This window comes from Ananas comosus, linkage group 3 (genome assembly GCF_001540865.1).
Source record: "Ananas comosus cultivar F153 linkage group 3, ASM154086v1, whole genome shotgun sequence".
Classification (NCBI taxonomy): domain Eukaryota; kingdom Viridiplantae; phylum Streptophyta; class Magnoliopsida; order Poales; family Bromeliaceae; genus Ananas; species Ananas comosus.
This window is the reverse complement of record NC_033623.1, coordinates 11493241-11511134: the sequence shown is the minus strand read 5'-3', so window position 1 is coordinate 11511134 and position 17894 is coordinate 11493241. Positions and strand designations below refer to the sequence as shown.

The 17894-nt window shown below is 35.3% G+C and overlaps 4 protein-coding genes across 7 annotated transcripts; 2 read left to right on the top strand and 2 right to left on the bottom strand.

The window, feature by feature from the left end:
• On the top strand, window positions 9–3451 carry LOC109708289. The gene is made up of 3 exons (XM_020229966.1): window positions 9–273; window positions 1526–1602; window positions 3105–3451. Exons 1-3 carry the CDS (start codon window positions 114–116, stop codon window positions 3213–3215), a joined length of 348 nt encoding a protein of 115 aa, XP_020085555.1. The 5' UTR covers window positions 9–113; the 3' UTR covers window positions 3216–3451.
• LOC109708288 (NAD(P)H-quinone oxidoreductase subunit M, chloroplastic-like) lies at window positions 3286–4930 on the bottom strand. Of its 3 annotated transcripts, none has more exons than XM_020229965.1 (3): window positions 4638–4930; window positions 4316–4595; window positions 3286–3637 (listed from the first exon to the last, which is right to left on the bottom strand). In XM_020229965.1, the coding sequence occupies exons 1-3, from the start codon at window positions 4823–4825 to the stop codon at window positions 3461–3463; spliced, it is 645 nt and encodes a 214-aa protein (XP_020085554.1). In that variant the 5' UTR covers window positions 4826–4930; the 3' UTR covers window positions 3286–3460. The 3 variants fall into 3 exon arrangements, with proteins under 3 accessions (XP_020085554.1, XP_020085552.1, XP_020085551.1); XM_020229963.1 differs by having other exon boundaries at window positions 4316–4598; window positions 4641–4930; XM_020229962.1 differs by having other exon boundaries at window positions 4316–4930.
• LOC109708325 (Golgi SNAP receptor complex member 1-2-like) lies at window positions 8555–12548 on the bottom strand. Of its 2 annotated transcripts, none has more exons than XM_020230036.1 (7): window positions 12219–12548; window positions 11907–12100; window positions 10618–10707; window positions 10466–10537; window positions 10268–10397; window positions 10028–10160; window positions 8555–9180 (listed from the first exon to the last, which is right to left on the bottom strand). In XM_020230036.1, exons 1-6 carry the CDS (start codon window positions 12346–12348, stop codon window positions 10063–10065), a joined length of 714 nt encoding a protein of 237 aa, XP_020085625.1. In that variant the 5' UTR covers window positions 12349–12548; the 3' UTR covers window positions 8555–9180; window positions 10028–10062. The 2 variants fall into 2 exon arrangements, with proteins under 2 accessions (XP_020085625.1, XP_020085624.1); XM_020230035.1 differs by lacking the exon at window positions 8555–9180 and adding an exon at window positions 9392–9922 and having other exon boundaries at window positions 12219–12547.
• On the top strand, window positions 8718–9230 carry LOC109707824 (agamous-like MADS-box protein AGL103). The gene has a single exon (XM_020229353.1). The coding sequence runs from the start codon at window positions 8718–8720 to the stop codon at window positions 9228–9230; it is 513 nt and encodes a 170-aa protein (XP_020084942.1).

The window sequence follows — 17894 nt, the reverse complement described above, 5'->3', positions numbered from 1 at the left end:
ATGTTATTGTTACTGTTACTCTTAATAACATCGTGGGGCTACAGACCTTGAAAAACGATGGCTGTCCCGAAGAGATCCTTGGTAGGGTACCATCTGAGTTCAAGAGCAGGCTGATGAGTGTACTTCGACAGCCATTCGATCAGAGTGAATATGATGATCTTATGGCAATGGCGACTCGTCGCATACGTATAACGAAGTTCAAGGAGTTGCGAAACATGTCCATACCTTATTCAACAAATGCGTTGGGCTATTCATATTTTGATCATTACCCAGGTAAATTCTCCTAGTGCATGTCATTTCTGTTTAAATTTCTAACATTTAACACTTAATATTTTCAGGTGCTCTTCTGCATCCTACATATGTTAGATTGTTCATGTCCGATAGCTAGTTATTTCTCTTATATTATATTTGTTTCTCGATGATTTTCTAGGTTTGCGTACATAAATGGTATCTCGATGTGCGAATTGGAGAATAAGCTTCATTACTAAGCCTTCAAAAGAGAAGAAAAGGACAAAATTGAGACTAATATTTTATTTTAGCTCAATGCAAGCTCACAATTATCTGTGGCCTAGTAAACCTCAATAATGCTCACATTCTACAAAGTTTTCTGCGGTACAAGCAATCCAATAAAAGTAACATGGCATATGGTCCTGGAAAATGAAATGATACTTATTGTGTGCTTTAAACATGTGCTGCATGGCTAAGTACTCTGCACAAAAGATATAGGCCGTGCAGGGCTTCGTTTTCTCACCACATGCAACCCATAGGTACATGCAGCTTTGCCTAGTTTTCAAGAAGAAAAGGACTATCATTACCTGTGGGGCATTCAAATTTTCTCCATTCATCCTAATGTTTGTCTTTCGATATATCACCCAAGTCCTGGCCAGATCTTTGCACGATAAATAAATTAGGTGTTAGTGTATTACATGAAGCTTTCCCTGTCCTGTCTATGTATAGGTTGCTTGCTTTTCTGTTTTCAATTATTTAATTCTTTTACTGTTTTATACGGTGTATGCATTTCAATCTCCAGGTATCTTACAGTTCTTTAAGCTAGATATCCGTTTATAGTTGTTTTCCAGTAACAAGTTTTGATTTAATATATATTCAGTACAAGTATATTATTTCAAGAAATGGCAGAATTTATTATGCTATTATTTCATATTATCCTTTTATTCACAGTATATCATTAATGAGAAATAAACTCTATGCTTGTGTGACCCATTTTAGAATATGGTGCTTTTGAGAGCTCTGAAGTCTCCTTTAAAGTTCGGTTGCCTGTCACCACTCCAATCTTGAGTTGGATATGGGGCTTGTTATCTGTTTCTTATATTTCCAGCAAATGTCCTTGATTGTGCTTAGTCTATTTTAAACTTCCACAGATCTTACCTGTATAACTAACACGTCCTCAATAGTTCAGAACAAACTTTAATGCCTCGATCTCTTTTTTTTTTTTTTTCCTATATTTTGTATCAACTCAAATGTTTGAAAGAACGGCTGATGACTCTTTTTTCCCTGCCAATTACAGATCTTGCCAGACAGATGGAATGTGCTGATCCTCACAGGGGCTTGAGTCTGTTGCGAGGGTTCTTCTTTTGGTTACAGGTACGATTTTCAGAATGAACTGTGTTGGCATCCTGTTTTTGTGAATTTGAAATTATCTGTTGGTTTTTGTGAGATATTTATCAGTACCTTGATTAGAAATTCTTCAAAGAGCACTTTTGAAATGCCAGTTGCTACCAAGGTTTGGATTATTTAAATGCCCAATTGTGAGTATCAAAGAAGCTTAGCACTAGACAAAGCTATTAAGTTTGAGAAGTTACTTAACTGCCCAAAATTGGAGTGGACTAGTTTGGTTTTGTAGGAAAAGAACTTCTACTATTCTGGTTGCTTCCATCTCTCTCCCTCTACAGCTCTTTGCTATAATTAAACTTACTTCGGGTAAACATTCCATGTGGACTGAGATTTATACAAACAACTTACAAATCTTAACTCTTCAAACTAAAAGATAATAGGTTGGTATTCAACTGAAACTAGCGTCCCCTTCGAGATGAGGCATTATATACCCAATGGAGTACCTTGGAAGGCTCTTTCCTTTGGGACTTGGTTATCCATTGTGAGAGTGAAAATGATGAGAATCTTAGTGGAATAAGTTTTGTTAGCAGAAACTTATGTCATTAACATGCATAACAGAGCGCATTTATTTGATATTGTGGCAAAAAACTTAGCTGATGACTTGATGTGTAAATGCTGGGGGTGGATATCAAATGTAAAGGATTTGTTCCAAGATTGAAAGCTATAGTTCATACTAAGGATCAATCGTTATTGCCGTAAGTGATTAATCACTTAGATACCAGTGCTAATCGTATAATTTAGTGCTGTGGCTTGGGAATGTTCAGTACGGGCATATGTTAGATTGCCACACATATTGAACCCCTTTTATGTGCTAGTGTTCAACACGTACTGATACTGCACAATTATACATAATATGCCGGTGCGCTTTGCATGTGCCAATCGTGCCTAACCGTAATGAGAACTTTTGGTGTATAAAACTTTAGTTAAAAACAAAATTTACTAAATTGTAAAAATGTGCAAGTATTCTCGCATATGTGACACATTCTACTATACTCACATTCCAATAGTCCCATATTGGAAAATGTTGGGAAGTGACGAGATGATATATGAGATTTGCTTGCTAATCTTAATCACTTCGGCTTACATAATTTGGGCTATGTTGTTAGTTCTCCCCTTGATTGAAATTTTGTAGTACTTGTATTGTTTGAATTTTTGCATATGTTTATCAGGCTAATCCTTGGGTACCATGCAGCTTCACCTGAATCATCAAAACAGATACTATTATTTGCAATGCAGCCCTTTTTATAAAAAATTACTTCTAGTCACCTAGTTTTTAGTGTACGCAACTTGCTGTTGGTAGTCTATAAGTGAAACATAAAAAAATAAAATAAAATAAAATACTTTGTTACATTAACCTGGATTGCTATGTTAATGTTGTTGTTATTAATGTCATTTGATGGCAATTTTTTTTTTGGTATGACTTCATTTTCCGGTTGTGCAAATTTTTTTGATAATGAAATATTTCTCTGTAGAATGTTGGCCATGAAGGAGCATTTATGCCCTGGGTGGCTGCATCCACAAGCTACAAGTCAGTGCCTTACAATGATTGCAAGAAAACAGTTTCGCACCAGAGTTCAAATTGAAATTTTCTGGAAGATGAGTTTGGGGACATCTTTATCTTGTTCTGTAAATAAATCAGGCCTCTCATCAGTATAAATTAACTATCGGGGTTAAAAGCTATGGTTCTTTTTGTAAATGTATATGCTCAACCTGGGATTTTCGTTTCTAGTAACATCATGCTTGGGCACTTGTTAATGATTGGTGCGCCATGTGTATACATTTTGCTTTCGCATCAATCAGAATCATAGATTACGAAGTTTATGGCATTCTATTGTACATTTGGGATTTGGCTGCTGTTGAATTTGACACGCGGCTTTCCCATGCTGAAGTTGAGGACCCGCGCATTCATGTTGTACTTGATCTCCCCGTCATAGAGCAACTTGCGTATGTAGTGCTCGAGGTCCGAACCTATTAAACGGAGCGTGTACTCCGACAGGGGAGCTCCCTTTTATGCACCAGGAAATTAATCTGTTAGTCACACTGTATGAGCTAGCACTGCTGAGCTAGCCAAACAGTAGAGAATATAATGATAAAGTATGAACAAGTGAAATAAATGAAATGCTGTTTTTAGATGCAGGTGCAATTTTGACGCCTTTTGTTTGTGTTGGCGTTCTTGATTGTGTTGGTAAAATTGTTGTTTTAGTTGTTCCTTTGATTGTGTTGGAGGATTTTAGCTTCTGATTCTTCTGTGCTTCATCATAGACACTTTTCATCTCAATCAGTTTTCAAGTAAATTACTTTGGAGATCAACCTTTTTCTTCATTTTTCTTTTTTGTGTAGTTTAAGTTTGGCCCCCAACCTTTGTAGTTTGTGATATAATTAGCCTCGAACCTTTGAATTCATTACTATCTTACCCTTTTGGTTTAAAATTTCTCAGCTAAATTGGGTGAAATTCTTTTCCTCTCATCATCTCATTGTTGCTAAACAAGTTTTAAGCTTCTTATATGATGATTGCGAGAGTGCATTTTTATCCAATTTGATATTTAATTTGATGAAAAGGGTAAGATTGCAACGCTGTACAGGTTTTAGGGACCGAATTGGATCAATGAAAAGGTTGGAAGCCAAATGAAAACATCGTAAAAGTTCTCGGTGATTCGAAGACGAAGCGGGTATCTGCGATTACCTCGTAATGGTCGACGAGCTCCTGGAAGCAGGAATAGACCTTCTGGCACGCCTCGGGGGTCCACACGAACTCGTTGCCGGGGTCGAGGAGGAGGGTGAGCTTGTCCATCTGGGTCTGGTCGAAGGCGTGGGTGACGGGGTCGATGTACGCCGCATAAATCCTCACGTGGCGCGTGACGCTGCTCAGCCACTGCCCGCCGTACTCCCTGCTCATGTTCTTACTCTTCGCCAGCCGCTGCTGCTGCACACCAGCTGCTGCTGCTGCCGGCTTCTGCTGCTGCTGCACACCAGCTGCTGCTGCTGCCGGCTTCTGCTGCTGCTGCTGCTGCGGCAAGCTGGTTTGATCACTTGGCTTCTGCTGTTCTTGTTCTTGGAGCAGTTCTTGCTGCTGCTGCTGCTGCTGCGCGGCTACAGACAGCGACCGGCTCGATCGTCCGGCTTTTCTCTTCATTGCCCAGCCTTGGACTGATAGACCAGCTGGGGAGAGGAATGAGGAAGCTGTGGAAGCCATTCCTGATGCTCTCTCAGCCCTTCGTCCGGACAATTTTAAGCTTTTTTTTTTCCTTCTCTTTTTTTTTTCTCTCGCATATGTTATTCTTTTCTCTGGTTTTAGGTGCAGGTATAGCAAGTGCTTTAAGCCACACGTACTATGGTCTTGCTGCATGTGGATAAGGTTTTTCCTTTCATTGCTAGCGTTAAAAAGAATTGGGCTCGAGTCAGAACCCAAAAAGATTTGAATCCTAATTCGACCAAAACCGAAACATCTAGTCCCGTTAGTAAAAATATTTTTTTAGTCAGAAAATTATTTTTCAAGATATTTTTTTAGTAAACCAAAGATGATGAGTGCTGTTTATCTGATTTTTGGGCTCCCAACCTAATAATTCAGGTCCCTTCATCTTAGAACCTATTTGGGCACTTTATTATTATTTTTTATGGAGTAATAATACACTGGGGTGTATCCGTGTATGGCTCTTTATTTTCGCAACAAATTTATAGCATTTTATATGTGGTTTTTTTGTTGTGTTTTGATACCCTAACGGTGCGTTTGGTTTGCCTTACGTAATATTACAGATTATTTCGATATATTTAGATATCTTGAATTTTTAAATAAGATTACTACTAATAGCATTAACGCATTTGATTTAATATAGTAATGTAACAGTGGATTGTAGTGTATATAACATTACTATGTTTAATTCAATTTATAAAATTCAGTAATCCTAACAACAAAATGTAATCTATTCCAAAATTATCCTTATTAGTCATATTTGGCAATTTTTTTTACTGTTTACAAATAATAATTTTTTTATTAAAATTTATTTTAAATAATTTAAAATTTGAATTTAATTTTTTATTTTTTAATATTTTAATATTTTAATTAAAATACAAATATAAAAATTAAATTTAAAATTTAAAATTTAAAATATAAATCGAACATTTAAAAATTGAAATTTAAAACTAACCAAAAATTTTGTCAAATTTAAATTTAAATTTAAAAATGTTGTAACTTAAAACTTGAAAAACTTAAAAATTTTAAAATTTAAAATTTTGAAGATTTAAAAATTCAATTTAAAATTTTGAATGTTAAATTTTGGATAATTTTAAAATTTTAAATTAAAAATTTTAAAAAATGACGTATTCGAGAGGATTAGGAGGTTCGGAAGGAATCATACTTGTAAATTTTGTATAGAATTAAGTATAACCTACGAAATAAGTATATACAACATAGCTTCCACCCCGCTCGTTAATATTTTCGGTATATAGCCTGCCACCAACATTGTGATGCTTAAGTTACTAATCATATGGTTACAGTATCAGATTAAATTCAAATAACAGTGATGATTCCCTGACACGAATTATCTACTAATTCCTGTCATGGAAATTAACCCCATTCAAACCGCACACCCTAATATACGGCAAAACTCAGATCTACTCATTATTGTAAAATATAATACTATTTTCTTAGAAAATAAGAAAATATATCATTAATAATCTATATTTATACAAAAATACCCCGATCCGGAGACATATGATGCACAGCCCTAAACTGTTAAAATTTATACTCCAAAGACAGACTTCCATAGATCTTTTACTACTTTGCTAAATCCCTTTTCTTGCGTCGTTGTAAATATGTACCAAACCTTAGATAATTTCAAAAAATATACTAATAAGTAGAAAACCTTAGATTTGAATAAAATAGACGTAATAAGATAAATAGATACATAGTATAAATATGAAAAATAAAAAGTTGATAATCAGATCAATATTTAATAGTTGTTCGTTTTTAATTTTTCTAATTATTATCCCTAACTTCTATATTCCTCTTTCTCTCTTAAAGATGGACAAAATAGATCATGCATTTAAATTTTGTTTTGGCGGGCAATGTTTAATGGTAAATCAGTACTACAAAACTCTCCCGAATAAAGCGTTTTTACCTTCAATCAAAAAACTCTCCGACATAATTAAGCCAATTTATTCCCTTGTTATCAGTAACTTACTTGTCTAACAACGTGTTATTGATAATTACAAAATAGATTTGTAGCTTTTTCTTGCCTCTCTTGCGCACCCCTTCTTTTATGATACATTCGAGGAGAACTTTACCCCCGTTATTTCCTTTTTCTAAACCATCCGAAACAAGAAAAAAACCAATTTGAAAAACAAGAGACTTTTTGATTTGAACCCGACGAGAGAAGAAAGACAGGAATCTCGAAATACGTTAATGTCTAACGTTCGAGCTCTCTGACTTCAATGCGATGGTGTTTTTTTTTTTTTTTTTTTTTTTTTGCTCTTTTGGTTGAATGTCAGAAGAATAACTTATTTTAGTTGTTACTTCTCTACTATAGGAAGAGATTCTTTTGTGGTTGCAACTTATTAGAACTTTTACTTTATTGTAATTGTAGGGACTTCGTAATTTTGTTTGTTGCGACATTATGCATTCTATTTAGAAAGGAATTTATTATTGGCTAAGTTACTCTTTTGCTCCTAAAATTATGAGGTCGTGATAGCTTGATCCTCAAATTTTAATTTGCGGTATGTTCTAACTAGAAATAGAGTTTGATTGTTGCAATTAAGTAACTGTACTATAATTTAGTTGATTTAATGATGATGTACCGTTGATATGAAAGTAATATGATTCATATAAATAAACTAATTGACTGTCCCTCCTGTACACATGTCCGCTCCTTTTTTTTTCCTCTCTCTCCTTCCTCCCATACCAAATCTGTTCATAATTACACCTCGGGAAGGTACCAAGTCTTTCCAAATCCAACTCGGGAAGGTACTAAATCTTTCCAAATCCACATTGGAAAGGTACCAAATCTATTCAATGATTACACCTCGGGAAGGTACCAAATCTTTTCAAATTCACTTCGGAAAGGTAGTCCCAAATTCACCTCGGAAAGGTAGCAAGGGAAGGTATCAAATCTATCTAAATTGTTTTCGACAAAATCCTCATTTCTTTACCTTGGAAAGGGACAAAATTTTCATCTTGATTAAGGTGTGTGTTAGTGTGTATATAGGAGAACCTATACTCATGAGGTTGGAATCTTGAGAAAATTTTCCAATTGCTTCTTCTTCCTCTCTCATGCACTGAACTTCACCTTTCTTTACACTAAGTTTTACATTTTATTTTATATTTTTTGCTAGATCTCTAAGAGCTACTTGGGTTCGTATTGCACAACTCTGAAAACGTGCAGACAGGGTGAAAGGTCGTCGTTGTATCGTTAGGAGTGATTACCGCACAACTCTGAAAACGTGCAGACGGGGTGAAAGATGGTCGTTGTATCGTTAGAAGTGATTACCGGAATCTTGCACGTGGAGGGGCAATCTTGTGTTTAGGATAGTGCTTTCGCACACCTCGACTCACAGGTCTCATCTAAATCTCTTTTCTCTATAATATTTATACTTAATCCGTCTTTATAATTTTTCGAAAACAAAAGTTAAAATTATTTTCTTTTAGAATTGTTTAAAAAATAAATTGTTCACGCAACGTGTATGTTTGCATATATTAGTATTAAAACTGTCCGCGACAAAGCGCGGGTTCAACACTAGTAATATTATAATTGGTGATGTAGTAATAAGTAAGACGCCACATTAGTAAGGCTTGAGTGTAACAATCTAAAAAAATTCCATCTAATAACCGGAACAAATGTTAGTGTAAGATTCAAAGTACCATTGGACTCAATAGTTTTTGAGGACTAAAAGTATAATTTAACCTTTCTTATATTTCGAAACATATAACTTAAAATTGTACAAACAATATAATAATTAATATCTTTTCATAATGCCCAGCATGTACACTCATTGCTTTCAAAACTATAGTTACCAATTTATGTATTCTTTGTCACAGGATCATAACCCAGGAAAACCCTCCAAACCATCGGTTTAAATCCTTTGTTTACATGATGGAACCTGCTAGCAGCAGTAAACAGAAAAGAGCTCAGAGCCAATCCTCCAGTAAGAGACTAAAAGGACTTCTCAAGAAGGCATCTGAGCTCTCAATCCTGTGTCAAGTTCAAGTCTGCATGATATGCTACCCACCTAACAGCACCAGCGAACCCACGACGTTACCGAAGGATCAGCCTGCTGTGGAGAAGCTCATTGAGCTGTACTTGGGTGCCAAGAACAGCGGCAGCATCAAGCAAGTCGCATCCCCCGATGACTACGTAAGCGGCAAGAACACGGGTCGCAAAAAGGAGCCCTGCGTTGAGCTCCAGCGAGCCCAGCAACCGGCCTTCGAGTACTCCTTGTGGCATCCAGAACTGGACAAGTGCCCCCAAGAGCTGCTGAGATCTCTACTAACTCATTTAGAGAAGAAGAACTCGACGGTAAACCTCGAGATTATGAAGCGAGTGCATTGTTTCTCCCCTACAGCAGTGAATGATTGCGTAGATACAAATCACGCAGAAACATTGTAAAAGAGTGTAGTAAATTTTAAGGAACATTGTGTGATCCAAATATTGTAATGAATGACAAACAATAATGAACAATTTGGTTTTTGTTTTCTTTTCCTATATGACTACACAAGTCTGAGTGTGTCTTATGATATCTGCGTAATTTATTAGTTTTCTGCACATTGTGAAAAAAAAAACCCTTCAAAGAGGGAAAGAACAAGTATTCCATTTGAAATTTCCCAAGGAATGTAGCAAAAACTCTTTACACTCGGCACCGTAAGCGAATTCTGTAACTAGATTTCAGTCATCAATTACTTATCTGTAAACTAGTACAAATCTTTATATCTAATGTAAAGGTGAAAAAAAAAAAAATCGAGCTATCCATTACATTATATATATATATATATAAGTTGACACTTTCAGGCAACTGCAACATAAAGAAAGAATGCAGACAACAAATAGGTTGTCGGGAGGGACAGAAGAAGTGACATCGACAAATGCAAAGTGTGATTGGCTTCCAACTCTTTCTTCACGGCACCCGCATTAGGTGATACGATTATCATACAAGTTCAGAAAACAAAGGGGCTTCGAAACAATGATTCAAGAACTGGATGAATGCTGGTGCCTTCGAAAAGCCAGTGTTCGATAGCTAGATAATAAGACAGAGTGGGTATTTTGCGAGGTTTGCAACCAAGATTGCACCAAAGAGCTTGGGCCTGTCAATAGGTGTTTGTACTAAGAATAGAAAAGTTTGAACAGAAATACAATAACTAAAAGAGAGAGGGAAATAAAAATGCCCTTGTTTTAAACAATGATCCTACCTTTTCAAATGAGAGTAAGAAGTCAGGTTTCGATATCACTTGGCAATCCAGTAAATTAACAGAAACACCGTACACGCAGCAATAACAGCTGAGAGAACTAGAGTATCCTTTGACTTCTTACGCTTGATAGCCCCTGCGTTAAAGGTTCAAGGAATTCATAATTGAACTAGAGTATAACTGCTTTCTCTGAATATGGTAGTAAGTTCCAGTTTCTGCAAAAATAGGGAAAAAGCTATATACCTAGGAGACCACGGATTACAGGAAATCTGTCGCTGAGTTGCTTTACTTTCCCTTGTATATCGCCAAAAGTGCTTCTTTGAGCTGCCAATACTGCCTTTATTGTCTCAGCTTGATCAGTTACCTCATCAATCTGCAACCGACAATATATGGTTCAATAAGACTATCATCAGTATTGAAATCTAGTATATTGCTTATCACCTGTATAATGCTTCCGTGTATAGCGGAACGTTCTCTTAACAGATTTGGCGCCGACTGCATGGTGCTGGACGCCTGGTATTTAATTTCATTGATTAGTGAAATGTTGTAATGAAACAAATGAACTACTTGCCAAAAAAAAGCATGGAACTTACTTTATATTCATTAATGTCATTGCGCACTGAGGTAAGAAGTTCAGCATGCTCTCTCATTGATGTTATGTTTCCCCTAGTACGCTTGAATTCCTGACATGTCATATTAGAAAAATGAACAATGAGCCTCAAAATCTACATCAAACAAAGAAGAAATATAGATAATACTACAATGTTTGGGCAAGCTGTGAAGAATCAATCCGCCACCGTGATGTGCGCTGTTAAGATAGGTTATTATAGTTTCACAAGAGCAGCATAGCTCCAAATATAAATGGAAACCATTTGTCTTAACCAGGAGGTCTTAATATGGTCCAAAATTGGGAAAATCTTAGTCTTGCTTACAACTATGACCGAAAAACAGGGATGAATTTATGTTGGTGCCAATTCATGTAGCAAATTTTCCATCATTGGATTAAGAATTTAGCCTTTTTTTTTCTACGCCTAGTTATTATCCTAATTTCTTACCTTTCACTCAGGAAGTCTTCTACAGTTAGTAAAAATTATCTGAATTTTGAAAATCATAAAAGCATTGAAACCTTAGTTTCAAAAGAGAATAGAGCCTATATTTGAAGCTTTGGTTTACAAGCATAAAAACTCATTAGGACTTACGCAGGTGTCAGAAGAGATAATAAAGTTGCTTTAACCAAACAACTGAACCTCAGCATATTGTTTGCCATTGTATTAAATTATAAACACCAAAGATTACATCAAATAGAACTGTGTTGTTTTCCATGGATGCAAACACAACACAGTTAATGTTTCGTGTTTGCTACCAATTATACAATGAGGTTCTTAAAAGAAATCTACCAAACCAGAATACTCAAATCTTTGGGCGCAAGTAGAAGCCAAGCTGATCTTGATTGAGGGATTTCATAAACTAGTAGTCTCAGTAATATAGTCTCCTTGAACTTATACAACCTACACACTTTTTTATTATCGTTGTACTTCTTTGGTAAGCAAGGTTAATCAAAATTCGCAGAATAACTACTTACTTTTTTATCAGGAGATATAGAACACATATGTTGGCATTTTCATTATCAATCCGTGGAGTGTGATTTTGATCAAATATGAACTCCATAGAGATATTTCAAAGCCTCCATTATGCTATCTATCCCAACGTGCAAACCTAGTAGTGAAACCATCAATCAGTCAATACATTGCACAATGTCAACAACATCTCGATCTCCCTCACTTTCGACTCCAAATCTAATCCTCTTTTGCATGCAAATCCTATCTAGATTCGTAACAAAAAAAGAAGGAAACGGGATAAGGGATGTAAGATGAATCGAAACCTGCGTGAACTCATGGAGGATGTCGCGGTGCCGGGCGAGCTTCTGCGCGATGGAGGAGGCGGGCGCGGCGGCGGCGGCGCACCGCCCCATCTCCTCGTTGACGTCCACGAGCCTCTCCAAGAGCGTCTGGATCTCCATCTCCATCGACTTCCACTGCGAGGACTCGCTCGTAGGGCTCCTCGAATCCGAGTAACCTATCGATCGCAAACAACAACAGCCAACAACAACACCGAGATCAATGCGAAGGAGAAGAAGAGAAGAAGGGGGAAGGAGACCGAAACTAGGGTTGCGAGGTCGAGGGCGAGATCGCACCGCCGAGCTTGGCGTAGGAGGAGAGGCGCACGTCGAGCTGGCCCTCGAGACGCCGCGCCTCGCGGCGGAGCTCGTCCCAGTCGGCGGCGGCCACCGCGTCGGCGGAGGCGGCGGAGGCGGTGGTCGCCATGGGCGATCTCTTCGAGCGTCGCCTCTCTCTCTCTCTCTCTCTCTCTCTCTCTCTCTCTTCGTTGTTTCTTCGGTGAGGAGGAGATGGAGATGAGAAGGAGACGAGGAAGAAGCTGCTGCCGATCCCGATCCTCAATATCGGGTTTACTGCAATAACGGGAACGGGAACGGGAACGGGAACGGAAACGGACTTCTGGGTATAATTGCATAACGGGATCTTTAACTCTCGCACGCAAGTCAACTTTTTAGATGCACGGTCACGGATACAAATGGAGCAGATCCTGTGATCCTAACGGAAGGAAATTTGAATGGTTTAATTTTTATTCTATTTATTTTATTTTTATTTATTATTTTATTCAAGACGGATCAAAATGAAAATAAATTTTGAGTAAACTTTAAATATTATTCATATGATTTCGTACTTCTTCATCTTGGTATTTTTATATATTAAAATGTATCAATTTAGTATCCTACGATTTTATTTTTCTTTTTTCGTTAGTCCCTCCGTTAACTTTTTATTAAATTATATACAAAAATTTTCAAATATCCTATTTATAATTTATTAAATATTTATTTTAGTATTCTTTAGTTTTAACTTTGTCACTAATTTAACGAAAAAAATTACTAGAAGGGGATAATAAAAAGAAAAAAAAAACAACATAATATAAAAGTGATATATTTTAAACCATATAAGATATTAAAGTGAGAAAGTGTGAAATCAAAGATGTGGTATTTGAAGTTTTTCCATGAATTTTTGATGTAGTTTTCGGCGATTGAAATGCCATTAAAAATAGTATTCAAATATATTTAGCCAAGCCCAAAAGAAGATGGGCTTGTTGGGCCCATTGTATACCCAGTATAGGTTCCCCGAGAGCCCGTTATGTAGGTCCATGGACCAGGCTCAAAAACTCATATTTAGAAACTTTAAATTTAAATACGATTTTTTAGTTCCTAAGTAGTTCGCATTCTAAAAATTGTAATTATTAGACATTTATGGCTTAGATATCAAGTAATAAATTGAAAAGCTAAGATATTTAGAATATCCTGCAACTAGTTAAAGAGACTATGCGAATTAGAATTTGAACTCAAAAGAATGAATTAGACTCTCTGAATTAACTAGCAATTCTGATCGGAAAACATAGATGCAAATCAAACTCACAAATCTCACTAATTTTGTTATACGGTTTAAATATATTCTTAATTTTGTTATATGCTTGTTTTTTATTTCTTTCTGACCCTTTTAACAAGGCCTTGCTGTCTCGCCCTGTAAATAGATTTATTTTTCGCTATAAATAAAATAGTTAGCTAGCTATTATTTTTTTAATCAAACACGACTTCATGCAATGAGAAGAAAGAGTTGCAAATTTAAACTCCCTTGGTATGGAGTATTACTACTCACATGCCAAAATTCCTTTTGCACGTTTATAATTTGGGTATCTTCATTTTTCCCTGTCATTATCGTCTTTTTTTATTTTTCAAAGAGTATAGTATGATATTTACTTCGTTTATTTTTTAGAAATAAACTTAGCTTCAAACGTTATATAATTAGATTTCGAACTTAAAATATTGAGCACTAGGTATCAAAACTTTCGCCAATTACACTAGAAACGATCATTCTTTGTCTCAGGCCTAACTGTAAAATAATATTTAATTTGGTGGAAACTTCTTAATATAGTTTCGTTCACCTCAAACCTACATATACGTCTTTTATTAAAGTTTATATTTGAGGTCAGACACTTTGTGCTATATGTTTTTACTCAGATTAAATGAAAAGGTAATGATACTAAGAAAGAACTAACGCGCATCAACTAACGAGAGGGAAAAGAGAGTACGGATCCTAAATTGTAAATGACAGATTATTCTATTCTACATTTATTTCATGTGAAAAACAAGCCCATATATTCCAAATTTGAGTTCCAACAAAATCGAAGACTTTGTGCTTCATGCTTGAGAAGTAAAGATTGAACATGTGCCTTACATTTTTATTTNTTTGGATGAAGAAATGTACGATTACGATGATGTAAGCCTCTTAGGGTTGACTGAGTTGTTTGTTGAATAGTATAATCCAACGGGTAAAAATAATTAAAGGGTTACATCTAACGGCGAAAATCTCAGTAGCATCAAGTGCTTGGTGCTATCGACAGTATCACAGCCGGATATATATATATATATATATATATATATATAAAGTATTCCACAATTGCGGGGAATCGGTTGAGAACTCTCGGGAGAGTGTAACGAGCACGGCGGAGGACCCGGTCCAACCTTATTAAAGATGTGATGCCGATTTTAATGACACCGTTGCGTTATACTTGCCCTTTTCTAAAGCCATGGGCTATTTTCTCCATCAAAAATATTTTACTTATAAATAACTTCAATAGTGTCTTCTGAATTATATAATTTAGTAATTGAATTTCAATCTTAAGTTTCTATATTATGGTTATATTCTCGTAATTTATATTTTTTTATTAATTAAATACTGCCACTTATGCTAGTTTATAAAACATTATAAAATTTATTAATATATATAGTATTACTTCATCGGCGGAAGAATTGTAGGATATAAATCTTATACCTAGCTTATAAAAATATACATGTGGCATTAGTCAAATTAAAAAGTTCGAAAGATTTTAAAATTATTTGGCAATAGTTTGACCAATATTGTAAATATATCATACTAAAAAATCTTCAAAAAATAAAATTTTGTNCGAATATATCAAAATATAAAATTCCTAACAATGCTAGGGTGTATCTAATCTATACCTACCCTAGCAATATATAGTTGACTTTTAAATTGGAGTTTATAGGTCATCATGAACTAACCATCCTTAGTTGTACGCATTAAGAACTTAACTCCCCAAAAAGTCAATTAACTAATGAATTAAACTTCGCGCACCCTAAACTATATGCCCATCAAATTATATAAAGAATTTATTTCACGTTCTGAATAATATTTAAGCATGAAGAGAAACTATTGATCCACACTTGTTCATTACTCTTCAGAGTATCTTACCATTATTATGATTGAAAAAGACCATTATTACCGACCGTCCCTAGAGCAAGTGGCAAAGGGCTTGGTGGTTGGTATCCGAAACCCAAGTTCGAATCCTAGTTGATTCACATTTCCAGCTAAGTTTATTTCTAAATGAAATAAACAAAGTAGGTAGCGTGTTACCTATCTCTCAAAAAAAAAAAAAAAGAAAAAAAGAAAAAGATCATTTGCGCGTAAATTTGCACGCTTATTTTCTGTTAAGTTTTGGTTTAGTCCAGAACCTCAGGCCTGCATGGTCGAAAAATATGACATGTGTAATAAATTCGGTCTAATTTAGAAGATTGATCCTCCTAGTTTTGGATTTATTAGTATATGTCAATGCCTTGCTTTCTCATTAATTAGCTGTGATGTTGTACTAATTCATCTTTAAATTCCTAAAGAATATTCTTAGTTAACAATTTATTAGAGTACTAATAGGGATACGTAAAGTAGTACTAATACCAATTCTAATTAAATAATTATTTGGTGTGAATGTAGCCTAAGATAGGCGCAATGCGGGGTAGGCCCTACTTAGCGTCCCCTCTCTCTCTCTCTCTCTCTCTCTCTCTCTCTCTCTCTCTCTCTCTCTCTCTGTTCCCACCTTCCCGCTCCTAACGCACTCCGTTAACCTCATCGCTGATCCTACTAAAACAGGACACAGCTTTACACACTGAGATGTGATTTTCCTATTGGCCAATCAAAATACGGGTCCCGCATTTTGACCACTAGTAGGACGCCACCTCAAGTGTAAATTTATATAATTATTTTTTTTTGGGCCTTTTATATATATATATACTTGGTGCTTTTGAGTTTTTAACTATTGGATAGAGAGATATAGAATTAAAGTGATGGTAGTAGGTGGAATAGTATTTGATCCAAAGGGTATTAATAATTGGAGAGTAGATCCAAGAGCTGAAAACTTAGAAGTACCAAAACATTGGTGCTTATAAAAGTATTCTAGCTCAATTATATATATATATATATATATANTATTTATTCATAATGGAATCATATTCAGATGTAGCTATTTGAGAGAGAATCAAACAACAACAACCTTAAACAGCATAAGTATATTCTAGTCACAATATCACTGGAGGATAAGGATTTGTAGGACTTCAATAAGTTTACAGAGAAATTATTATCTTGGTTTGTAGTTTAGTTCTTGTAGTTGTCCTTTTTTTTAAAATAATAAGCCGGCAAAAAATATATGTATATTTTATTCCTCTGTTGACTCTGGGCTCCTGTGCACAATTGGCAAAACTTATTTCTTTTTTTGATGCGATGCAAAGCCTGAGTCTCTAACTTCTGTGTACTACTTCTGTGACGCCCCGACTTCCCAGGGGGTCATCCATCTTAGGACTACTCTCGTCCTAGCACGCTTAACTCTCTTAACCTCTTGGACCTTACAACCACCCAAAATGCTTAAGCCGGGTTAAGAGTTTAGCCCTATTATATCTTATATATAAGACTATCTGGGGTCTCACAATTTCTTAACAATAAATAAATAAATAAGATCTGATTTGCAAGTCATTTACAAATACATGTTTTAAGTTTAAAAATTTGCATTTTAATAGCTTTTTTTTTCTTTTGAAATTATTATTTCGATAACGATGATTACTGTGACCAGTAGTTTGAAAACTTATCATCTACGCCTTAGTACGTATAATAAGGGGCTTTTTTATAAAATGACCCTCTAAAAAATTGTAATTGGCAAAATAACCATGTAAAAATTTTATTTGTAAAACTAACCCTCCTTTCGCCACGTAGGCGCCACGTCAGGATTTTCTTATAAAGACGGTGAATCGTTCGCCATTTTATCTTATTTCTTTTATTTTAAAGGCAGTAAATCGTTCACCGCTTTTCCCATTTCTTTTAAAGACGGTAAATCGTTCACCGTTTTTTCCCATTTCTTTTAAAAACGGTAAATCATTCACCGCTTTTCACTTATTTACTGTTTCTTTCTATATCCCATATAATCTTAACAACTTTTAAATTCTAATAATTTATCCATATAATTTTATATAAAAGGCAGTTAAGATTATATGAAATTACATAGATAAATTATTAGGATTTAAAGGTTGTTAAGATTATATGTAATTTGTTAGAATTTTTATGTGGTTGTTAGGATTATATATGGAATATAGAAAATAACAGTAAATAAGTTATGGGAGAAAACGGTGAATGATTTATCGTCTTTAAAAGAAATGGGAGAACGCGGTGAACGATCCACCGTCTTTAAAAGAAATAGGAGAACGTGGTGAACGATTCACCGCCTTTAAAAGAAATTCTGACGTGCCGCCGATGGCGAAAAGATGGTTAGTTTTACAAATAAAATTTTGAGTGGGTTATTTTATAAATTTTAAAATTTTAGAGGGTTGTTTTATAAAAAAGTCCGTGAACTGCCTCCTCCGCATTCTTATATTTATTTATTTATTATTTTTATTTATTCCGACACTTGCCGCGCCGTGGTGGGACCTACGTGTACTTCTCCAAAATTAACGTTCCGAGATACGCGG